This window comes from Leiobunum rupestre, chromosome 7, assembly GCF_980474605.1.
Source record: "Leiobunum rupestre chromosome 7, qqLeiRupe1.1.hap1, whole genome shotgun sequence".
NCBI lineage: Eukaryota > Metazoa > Arthropoda > Arachnida > Opiliones > Sclerosomatidae > Leiobunum > Leiobunum rupestre.
Window position 1 is genome coordinate 5,604,544 of NC_143390.1, and position 12,134 is coordinate 5,616,677.

The 12,134-nt window shown below is 37.0% G+C and overlaps 1 protein-coding gene across 3 annotated transcripts in view; it reads left to right on the top strand.

Moving 5' to 3' along the window:
• Positions 1-12,134, top strand: part of Ada2b (Transcriptional adapter 2B) — a 37,431-nt gene that overhangs the window by 7,773 nt on the left and 17,524 nt on the right. For 2 of the 3 annotated variants that reach the window (XM_090153013.1, XM_090153011.1), the window contains 7 exons: positions 820-876; positions 1,759-1,862; positions 2,393-2,465; positions 2,526-2,703; positions 3,438-3,520; positions 9,823-9,894; positions 11,089-11,150. In XM_090153013.1, the coding sequence (XP_090009139.1) occupies positions 820-876; positions 1,759-1,862; positions 2,393-2,465; positions 2,526-2,703; positions 3,438-3,520; positions 9,823-9,894; positions 11,089-11,150 (629 nt within the window). The remainder of the gene's footprint in view (positions 1-819; positions 877-1,758; positions 1,863-2,392; positions 2,466-2,525; positions 2,704-3,437; positions 3,521-9,822; positions 9,895-11,088; positions 11,151-12,134) is intronic. The other variant, XM_090153012.1, reaches the window with a different exon arrangement.

Sequence of the window (12,134 nt, forward strand, 5' to 3'; positions counted from 1 at the left end):
AGGGATAGTTCTCTGGGGTAAAATATTTGCTCCAGACGTACCCTGGTGGCCAGAATTGTCAACGACCGGAAGTCTCGATTTTACCGATACACGGGGGAAAAATTTCCAAGGGGGTGCAATCGCGATTGATGAAATTTTTTTTGTAGGCCAAGGCCTATCTATTGAAAACTTGTTTACAGTTTGAAAGCCTATTAACAATTTAACGAAAAATAAGGTGATATATACAAATGGTTTAAAAACAATATGAAAATATTCGCTTACAGTACTTATTTATTTCCCACATTTAACCAGGAAGCTCCAGAGCCACTGAGGTACTGACCACGATTGAATATTTAAATTTCAAATGTATTAAAACAAACCGTTGGAAAAATATTAAATCCGCCAAAAGCCGCCGCGAGATGGCGACGTGTCAAGAAATCTTGTTCCGGATTTGTATCGGTAAAGGGGGTAAAACTGAGGGGACAGCAAAATATCTGGCAGTCTCGTTTGAAACAAACATCTTCAACTCGTAGTATAGTAAAATGTATTAGAGAGAACTATCCCTGTAAGGTTATTTAATCCATGTTATAGCTGTAAATAATAGCAAAAATAGTAGAACAAGATTTTTTTTTAACATATTTTGCATTTTATTTTCTGGCATGGTATTAATTATGATCAAAAACAAATTATTAACAAAAAAATTTAAAATCGAAACAACTTTAGCTGGAAGGGGGGGGGGATGTGTAAATTAGCTTAGTTATTTCTTTCAAATTTGATTTTGGGTTAAAAAACCTTATTTGCCATTGTTTCTCTGACCTTTTTTTGAATTTTTTTGTTTAGCTACATGGTCTGTATCTCCTGAACTGAAAGTAGTTGATCACACAGGTCCAGATGGAGGTAAATTTCAAATGTAGTTGTTCTTTAAGGGGAAATATTTAAAAAAATTGCAATTGTCTTTCACATTCGATTAATATTAATTTGATCATCCAAGGTATTTTTCTCAAAAACTATTTTCCTTGAATTCTTAAATTTACAAAAGGAAAAATAGTTTTTAGAAAAAATACCCAGCCCAAATCAAATTGAGACACCCTGTACAAAAATATTAAAATTCTTTGGTGCCTCCATGGGGAAATATACAATGCTAATTTAAACAGAGGAAACACAAAAGTATGTTTATTTAAAATAAACAAAAGTTGTGACAAATGTTTGATACAAACCTGCGGGTCCAATTAAAGCTTATGACTTTTGTTTATTTTAAATATCCATGTCTACACCCTGTAATATTTATAATTATATGTATATAGTTAATTTTCAAAGAGAAAATATTTTAGGGTGAAGGAATTATTGCAATGGGATAATAAATTTTTATAATCAAGGACTACTTCTGCGCTTGTTTCCATACTATTGTGAATGAGAAAAATAATTGTATTATTTATTGTGCCATATGGCTGCAGGCTATTTATAGGTTTTGTTATAAATCTAGTTAAATTTGAGGTGGTCAACACCTGATCAAATATAACCCGTCTAAGAAATAATTGAGCCTGAGTCCTTCAAAAATTGGTTGTCCTAGTTTTTATGGCAAGACCATTTTATTTTCAACAGGAATGGTAATTCTTGTGATAAAACCAAGATCGGGAATGTATTAAGACCAGATCTTGGTGGAAAAATCTTTTTCAAAATAAAAGTTGATCACAGCACTGATAAAATATAGTGGTCTATAGTTATTTTACACTCCTTAAAAATTGAACTTTGTTCTATTTTTTTTGTGTACTTATCTAGGTCCTCTGTCACCAAGTTTAACTACACCTTTGCCTTCCATTGATCTATCTACTCAAGAACAACAAGATCTAGGTTACATGCCATTGAGGGATGACTTTGAACGAGTTAGTTTTCGTTGTATTTCTTGTATTTAAGAAAGTTATTACTGGTTGGTTTTGCTTATAATAACATTTGCTTATAGGAAGCTACAAGATTTTTTATAATCTTTTAAACTTATTTGCGTTAAGTGAATCGAACAACTAGCCAAATTTTTTTTACACAGTCAACATGATTACAGATTTGATAAGGACAATTTTAGTTGTTTGTCAAAGTTTCAGTAAAGAAGTGACAAAAATCAAAATTTTAAAATTCACAAAACAATTGCTTAATATTTTTTAATGCAGTTATAGCTTTAATATTTAAAATTATTTGAGTTGTTTAAGTCAGATTTTCAAAATTGAATTAGATGTCGAAATTTAAAATCAGATATGGAGGATTCGAATCAGATTTGAGATATTGTAATCACATTTGAAAAATTTTATTGAAATATTAATTTAAATTAAAAAATGAACCTCTCTAATCTAGTCTGTTTAAAATTTTAAGAAATTTCTGGTTATATGTCTATAACACATGCCACAATTTCTCTTTTTTAAAGGAATATGATAATGAAGCAGAATCGCTCACTTGTAACCTCTCTATTAATACTGAAGACGAAGATGTTGATATAGGTAATTTTTGGATTAACTTAGTTGAGTTTTCAATTGCAATACAGAACTGTTCTTTTAAAGGTATTGTAATTTATTTAGCGCTGAAATTAGCTCATGTAGATATGTATTCAAGACGTTTAAGAGAAAGGTTACGGCGGAAGAAAATAGCTCGTGAGCATTCTCTGGTGAACCAGTTTTTGGCGTCTGTAAACAAACAAAAAGTTCCTCTTCCTAAGAAAAAGTCATCCAAAGAAGACATGTTAGTATTTTACAGAATATTTTTCAATAATGGGTCATTTAAATTCCAATGATTGACTATCAACCCACCAACGCATGTCCAATTTTCTTATTTTAGTCAATCAGGAGTGAGTTTTCACCTGATGTGTATAAATTTGTAGGCTGATTTGGTCCTATAGTGACATATAGCTCCGTTTTCATTAGGGATTTACCGATATATTGGCCTATTTTTCTAATATCGGTATTGACCACTATCGGCTTAAGCGAAGCCGATACCGGTATTAGAAAAATATTTTCAGAAAAACATTTAAAAATTAGCAAATTATCGATTAACTAACTAATGATATTTTATTTGATTGGTCACGCCACGGACGCAAGACTTCAGCTAAATCAAATAAAAACTACGATATTCGTTTTGTGATAGAAAATATGTATCACTTAAATTAAAAGAAACATATTCGGATATGCTCTTGCAAACTTTTTCATGAAAAATTAGAATCAAATGGTATAACAATGTACTGATCCGTCTTTTACAATGATTTTATCATATGTTATGATAGATATCTTAGTTAATATCGGCTCAACCCATATCGGTGTATCCCAAGTTTTCATAGAAATTCGAGTTAAGTTTTATTTTGCAAACAAATGGCGCAAAAGTTTAAGTTTATCTTTTTATTTCGTTGCATTTTTTTGAGTTCTCTTCCCAGTCCTATGGTGGTTAATTTTTCCTAATTATTGAAAACTCTTTTTCTATAGTAAAGACTTCCAAGAAAAAATGCAAGTATTTGCTCAATTTCATTTTTCTTCTGATCATGAACAGTTCTTCAGCAATATTCAAAGTAAGGAATTTTAATTTATTTTTCTTGTTTTATTATTTACAGCTATACCTAAGTAAGCTAGATCAGTGTCATTATTAAGCATGTAATTTAATAGTATATCAAACATAATACATGTTTAGTATTGTATATATAACTTTATAATCTCCAAACACATGTACCTAAAGTTTTCGTATTTTTATCCACCGCGATCTTACATTTATATCACGCACGTTTTAAAAATGCGAGGATAAAATCGCGTGTATTTTTGGCTAACGTTTTTTAGTTTTTAAAAGAGAGACAAAATGTTTATCTTTCAAATAAGAAGTGTAGATTTTTGATTCTCCATAAAATTCCGTTATAATTAAAGGTTTACTGTTTTATTGGCAAGGAACGCGTCTATTATTTCGCTATTCACGACATTTTTTGGTCCGTCGAGCCGGATCGTCGCCAACTAGTTTACACCATCGAACTAATCGTCGAATCGGCAAAACATTTCCGTGGGCTATAGTGAAGTACGGACGAGGATTCGCCTTTCAAGCTCTCTAAAACCAACAACGTAAATAACGATTTTTTTGGAGTTTCAACATTATGGATGCTCATGTGAGAAAAAGACAAGCTGTCAAAGGTCAAGTCACAAGAATTGAGAATGCAGTAGGTCAAACAGCGGACCATTTATCTGATGTTGCATTGAAGCTGTACGTGGATAGAGTGGAGAAGTTTTCGAAAGATTTGGACGAATCTCACGAAGGCATAGCTAAAACCATTGATCCAGCAGGTGACTTCGATCCTCACGAAACCGAGTACAACGCCATTGTCGCTCGGGTTGAGCAATTAAATGTCTTGTTGGTCACTGAAGCCAACACAAGAGCAGCCAATGCACCAGTTAGGCCAGGCAGGCCAGTTAGCGAAGTTCGATTACCGAAGTTGGAGCTTCCTACCTTCAGCGGAGGTTTCATCGATTGGTTACCGTTCCACGATCTTTTTACGGCAACCGTACACAACAACGAATCGCTAACGGGAGCTCAGAAGTTTCAATACTTGAAGTCATCATTACGAAACGAAGCAGCACTCCTCATTCAATCTATCCCGGTAACTGACGCTAATTACTTGGAAGCTTGGGATATTTTGGACAATCGTTTTAACAACAAACGAGAAATCATCGACGCACACGTAAGACGTCTTTTCAATCAACCTAACGTCTCACAAGAATCATCGTCAGCCTTGAGAACACTCATTGACACCACAGCCGAATGCATAAGAGCACTCAAGGTTCTACAAGAACCAGTTCAACATTGGGACGCCATCCTACTACACCTTATAAAAGAAAAACTCGATTCAGAATCTCGCCGACAATGGGAACTATCCCTGAGGGGGAACGGAATGCCAAATTTCGATGAACTCGTAACATTCCTGGATCAACGGGCCAGAGCGTTGGCAGCAGCTCCGCCAGCACCTACGAATATCGCAATCACCAAATCCAAGGCTCCAATACATCAGAGGCCGAGTACAAAAGCTCATCATGGTACTCTGAGTGAGTCTTGCAACTTTTGTAACGAAAACCATTCAACGTACCGATGTACAAAATTTCTGAACGCATCTTCAGCCGAGCGCTGGAACATGGTCAAGAATAATTCCATGTGTTTCAACTGCTTACGAACTGACCATCAAAGCAACGAATGCAAATCTGGCCATTGTAGAAAGTGTAAATTCAGACATAATACGCTTTTACATCCAGACGTACAAGAGAAGGAACCGCCAAAAACGAAGGCTATCTCTGGCATCGTTTCATGCCCTTCTCGAGACCTAAACGGAACCTCTCAAGTGATTTTGGCAACGGCAATAGTCCAAGTCAAGGGTTTCGGTGATCAACTATTTCCAGCCCGAGCATTGCTGGACTCAGGATCGCAAGCCAGTTTCATAACGGAACAATTCACGCAGCAACTACAGCTGAAACGAAAACGCTTCAACGCTTCAGTTGACGGAATTGGTGCAACCGGAGTGAACACCTCTCGAGGCAGTATCATATTGAACATCAGCTCAAACCTCAGCAACACATCGGAGGTGACGGTCGAGGCAATCATTCTGAACAAGATCACGGACAAGCTACCGAACAGTCCGTTCGACCCGAGAACCTGCGAGCATTTAAAGGGCTTGAATCTCTCAGACCCGACGTTTCATATCCCCGGACACGTGGATATTCTACTAGGTGCGGACGTGTACCTAAGTCTCTTGCAAGATGGAATTTGCAAGGGCAAAGAAGATCTTCCCGGTGCCTTTAACACTCGTTTCGGATGGGCAATTTCCGGTCCACTACTCATAAAAGGAAGAAGTCCGACGATAAAGGTCCACCATTGCAAATTGGAAGATGAATTGAAGAATCTTTGGGAGCTGGAAGACATCCACCCTCGAAGAATGTTAACACCAACTGAAACCCAATGCGAACAGCATTTCGAAGAATCGCATACGCGTGACTCGACAGGAAGATTCACCGTACGATTGCCAATGAAGAAGAACCCTCCAATTCTAGGGGAATCCAGGCACATGGCCGTTCGTCGGTTCTTACAAACAGAACGACGTTTACAATTCAACGCAGGCCTCTATGATGAGTACCGCAAGTTCATGGGAGAATACCTGGCTCTGGGACACATGGAAATCATTCCAGACGATGTCAAAAACAGAATCACAAATCAACCGTACTACTTACCACATCACGCGGTATTCAAAGAAGATAGTACCACCACAAAAGTCCGAGTCGTGTTCGACGCATCAGCCAAATCTACATCGGGCGTTTCATTAAACGACACGCTTCTGGTAGGACCGAAACTTCAAGATGACCTGGTCAATCTGCTTATTCGATTTCGTCAACATCGTATTGTCATGAAAGCGGATCTTACCAAGATGTTTCGGCAAATTTGGGTACACCCGGATGACAGGGATTACCAAAGAATTGTATGGCGAACTAACCCCAACGAACCTTTGCAAGATTATCGGTTGCTAACAGTCACATATGGAACCACATCAGCGCCATACTTGGCAACGAAAGTCTTAAAGCAACTCAGTTAGTACATTAAGGACGAACTCCCACTGGCGTCTTCAGCTTTGGAAAATGACTTTTACATGGATGATTTGATGTCCGGTGAAGAAACAATGCAAAAGGCCTTGAAACTTCAAGCTGAAATCATTCAAGCTACGTCTCAAGGTGGTTTTGAGATACGTAAATGGGCATCCAATGAAGCGGCATTATTGGATCCATTCCCCGCAAACCTAAAAGAGCTTCAAAAACCACTATCAATCGAGAACGACGAATCAGTGAAGACCCTTGGTCTCTTTTGGACTCCTTCTACTGACCACTTTTCGTTCGTGGTTACTTCTCCTCAATCAAGAAGTTCAATCACCAAGCGAACAATTCTATCGGATACGGCCAGAGTATTTGATCCTCTGGGACTACTCACTCCAGTTACAATTCGAGCCAAACTTCTCCTACAGGAAATGTGGCAGATCAAATTAAATTGGGATGAACCTCTTCCCCAATCACTCGAAAATAAATGGAGGTCATTTCGAACAGATTTACCAAAAATCGAAAACATAACCGTACAACGACACATTTCACAAGCGAACGCTACACAAGCTAGCTTACATGGATTTTGTGACGCTTCGGAGAAGGCCTACGCAGCGACGGTTTATCTGAAGACCTTAAACGCCCAAGGAAGCGTCAAGGTGCAAATAATCGCAGCAAAAACAAAGGTCGCTCCGTTAAAACAAATCACCCTGCCGAGGTTGGAACTTTGTGGAGCATCACTTCTCGCCTCTCTGATGCAACTTGTCAGAGAGTCTCTGAAAATGGAAATTACTGACGTTCATTGTTGGTCGGACTCAACAATCGTCCTAGCATGGTTGAAGTCTGCACCTCAACGTTGGAAAACATTCGTGGCTAATCGGGTTTCCGAAATACACGAAAAGCTACCGAAGGCTCAATGGCATCACATTGCCGGAGACAAAAACCCAGCTGACTGTGCCTCACGAGGAATCTCCGCTAACGAGCTTGCTCAAAATGAGTTGTGGTGGCATGGACCTGATGACTTGGATTCTCTTCTAACAACAAGAGAACAGAACGATAACCAACAAGAGCCAATGAACTGCTTGTCAGAAGAAAGACGAGTAGTCGCGTTGGTGACGCATTGTCAAATGGAATCAACCTTACTAACAAAATATTCGTCGCTAAGCAAACTCCTTCACGTCACCGCTTACATACTGCGGTTCATTTTCAATTGTTTCCACGTGAAAGAAGAACGAATTTCTGGTGCTCTATCAAGAGAAGAAAACGAAAAGGCCTTATTTCATTGGATTAGAGTCGTTCAAAACAACAGTTTTGGCGAAGAGATAAGCCGCCTCAAACAAAACAAGAAACTACCAACGAAAAGCAAAATTCTATCGTTACAACCATACCTCAACGAGAAAGGAATTCTAAGTGTTGGTGGCCGACTGCGTCACTCCAACCTATCGTATGAACAAATGCACCCAGCAATGCTACCAAGACACAGCAAATTGACCGACCTCCTAATTCAACACGAGCACGAGAAACATTTTCACGGAGGTGCTCAGTTGCTAGCAACTACCTTGCAAAAGCGTTTTTGGATCGTTGGACTTCGCGATGCCATACGTTTCCACATTCGAAGATGTATTCCGTGCGTTCGTCAACAGGCCATCACGGCGAAACAACTAATGGGTGATCTACCCCAGGCCAGGGTAAATCCAGCACGAGCCTTTTTGAAGTGCGGCGTTGACTACGCAGGCCCATTCACCCTTAAACTCATGAAAGGACAAAGCCATCTCCGGTTTAAGGGCTACATTGCGGTTTTCGTCTGCTTTACCACGCGAGGGAAATGCTCGGATATCTACAGCGACTGCGGAACAAATTTCGTTGGAGCGGACCGAGAGATGAAAGCATTCATTAAATTCATCATCTCCGCGAACAACAACGAACAAGTGTCAAGATGGCTCGCTGATGAAGGTACGAGCTGGCACTTAAACCCGCCTACCGCTCCCCATTTTGGAGGTCTTTGGGAAGCAGGAGTGAAGTCAGTGAAGTATCACTTGAAACGAGTTCTTGGCACTACAATTCTTAACTTTGAAGAAATGCAAACGCTTCTAAGCCAAATAGAAGCTTGCCTAAATTCGCGTCCATTGACGGCGTTAAGCTCGGACCCATCCGACTTCGCTGCTTTAACACCCGGACATTTCTTAATCGGAGATGCGCTTACCGCCATCCCAGAACCCGACTTGACTTCAGAAAAGGTCAATCGTCTTTCGCGTTGGCAGTTGGGCCAACAAATCCTACAACACTTCTGGAAACGCTGGAGAAGTGAATATTTGTCGCGCCTTCAACAAAGACCGAAATGGACAACACCTAAGCCAAATCTACGCGTCGATGAACTAGTGCTGCTTAAGGATGAAGACCTTCCTCCTACCAAGTGGAGAATGGGAAGAATAACGCAACTTCATCCCGGAGAAGACAACCACGTTCGAGTAGTTTCAGTCAGAACAGCTGACAAAATATTAAAAAGGCCCGTCGTAAAATTATGTCAATTGCCCCTAGACTAAATCATTTCTTAAACATTTTTGTAAATTGAAATCAATTATTTCAAGGCGGGCGGAATGTTTAGTATTGTATATATAACTTTATAATCTCCAAACACATGTACCTAAAGTTTTCGTATTTTTATCCACCGCGTGATCTTACATTTATATCACGCACGTTTTAAAAATGCGAGGATAAAATCGCGGGTATTTTTGGCTAACGTTTTTTAGTTTTTAAAAGAGAGACAAAATGTTTATCTTTCAAATAAGAAGTGTAGATTTTTGATTCTCCATAAAATTCCGTTATAATTAAAGGTTTACTGTTTTATTGGCAAGGAACGCGTCTATTATTTCGCTATTCACGACAATACATAACCAGTAAGAATACACTTGGAATTTCTAAAGAAGATTATGGTGGCACTACTCATAGAAATGGGCTTGGATTAGAGTCGAGATTTTAGCTTGCAACATGTTAAGCTAATCTCAGCACATAGTTGACATTAAGCCTTGTCTTGAATAGAAGTACACTTTCATTTTGTGCTCTTTTTTTCCAACCTTCAAAATTAAGGATTTTACGCGGAACTAAAACAGTTTACTGAAGAACACGGCAAAGTTCTTTTTATGATCTAGCTGGCTTATGATTTTATGGAAAGTTTTCACAACAATTTTTATTAATTATTGGTAATTCTTTTCACTGTAAGTAGAGCAAAATGGTATTTTTTCTGTAAATATTTTTCTATTTACAGAAGAGAAAGACTTGAAACTAAAAATCAAGGAGTTAGTAAGATACAGAAGAAATGGTTTAACTAAAATTGAAGGTTTGTGTAATTTTTTGTTACTGTTTATTGTATGTAATTTTAACCATTATTGCTCAAAGCACTTGTTATATTTTTTGCTTTTAAATGCTTTTTCAATTTTCTTTAAACATTTATTGATATCTGTGCGGTTAACCAAAACTTCCATGTTAATTTTTCAATTATTATTATAAATCTTTGGCAAAATATCAACACACCAACGCATGTCCGATTTGTTTATTTAGTTTTTTTTGATACTTTAGACGAGAATGAACATTTCTGTGTCAAAATAATTTTACGGAAATGAAAATTCGTCGAGATATTAATTTTGTATTATCTTTTGCAAAAATTTGTCCCACTTCATTGTTGTAAGGGAAGTAGGATACGCGATGGACTTAAAAGAAATAGATATGCAATAGAAGTAAAGCATTGTCCAATTTTTATTTGCGGAAATGGTTAAACTAGAGTGAATTAAATGTTAGTAAAATTTATTACATGGCCACGCTCCTCTGCAAAATTTTGTTAAACTGCCCGCGTGCCCTCTTCAAATTTTGGTAAAGCACCTATCTCCGAACACAAGACGAGTGTAATAAATTAATAATGTATTGTGGAAAAAGATAAAAATATAATCATAAACTAACAAGTGTTGGTGCCTGAAAGCGTCGCACATTCGCTACTTTCTCGTGCTGGGGGCACTCAGCGCCACCCCAACCCCTTTCTTGCTAATCGTAATGGGCAGTCTAGCATCGCGACTTAGAGGACATATTACCAAAAAAAAATAGAATATTATTGCACAAAGCAAAATTTTGTGTATTATACTATACCACAAATGGGAAAGTAACGCTAGAAAACATTAATTTTGATTAATTTTAAATTAAGAATTGTAAGTTTAATTAGTTCAATTGAAATATAACACTTTAATTCACTAAGGATGAATTTAGGTTGACTTTGAATATGCAGGCCGAAGCAACTTAAGGTTCTGCTTTTGTGATTTACGGATGATATTTTCCGCCTACAGGGAGAGATAGAGATCCGGAAATTGTTAAGCAACCCTTGGCTGTTGTCCCCCCTCTCTTTCCTATTTCCCCATGTAAATCACAAAGTGAAACAGGGTGTTACTTCTATATTCTTGTTTCACGTTAATTTATTCTGGCTTTCACTTATCCAATGCAGATGCTGGTTTAGTGTGTGATAACTAATGTGTTTCTTTTTAAATAGATTGTTCAACTTATGACGCTGCTAGAATACGACGAGAAAAAAGAAAGGAAAATAAGAAGAAAGTGAGTGATAATTCTTCTTTCATTTAAATTTATATAACGAGTAATTGTCTAACTTAAATAATCAGCTAGGCTATTACTCAAGGCACCACCTTAGGCTGTTAAAGCCATTAATTCAGGTGGCCGGGTTACAATGCATATGATTGTAGTGGCAAGCCCTTCATGCCACGCGAGCCAACAGCCCCCTACACTAACCAGTACTTATCAGTATTGGGGTTTATGGGGAAACAATCCAATATAAAATGCAGAACCTTCTGATTTATAACAAGTTATTTTCTTGAATATTAGTTTTCAATGGGGGAATAAAAGTTTCTAAAACAATTCAGATAGAAAGCGAATTTGAGAAAAATAAAATATTAAATAGTAATTAAGTTTAATTAAGATTATATTTCACTTTTTACAACTAATAGAAGTATGCATCAATTAGACTGGAAAAGAGCCATTAAGTTTTGAAAAATCATTTAAGGCAGTATAAAAATTGATTTAAATAAAAAACTATATTGATTTGATTTTGATTAAAACAATTTGATGCTGATAAAATGGTCGGGGACTTTATGTTAAAGTACAAGCCATTTACTCTTGTGTTAATTGTGAAATTAAAAGTGGAATTTAAATAGAAGATAAGTAACATAATACTATTAAGCATGGCAATTAGCAAAAATTATCAGAACTGATTTTCAGAGTTATTATATGCAATCAAGGATTAGTTCAGCAAAGAGGCCACTCGTCTCTAAATATCTCCAATTAATAATATATCTAAATATCTCCCAATGAGTAATATACTAATATCAAAAACCATAATATACAACTCTATTTGGTGGCAAGTTAATGTCGGAGTTGAGCGAGAGTTTGTAATTTAAAAAAAGTTTGTTCAGTAAATTAACTTAAAATGCAATAGGAAGTGTCATACTTATTGTTATTATGTTACTTATTGTGTTACTAAGTTATAATGTCTAATAAAATGAGGTTACTCAAAATTCAATTTAA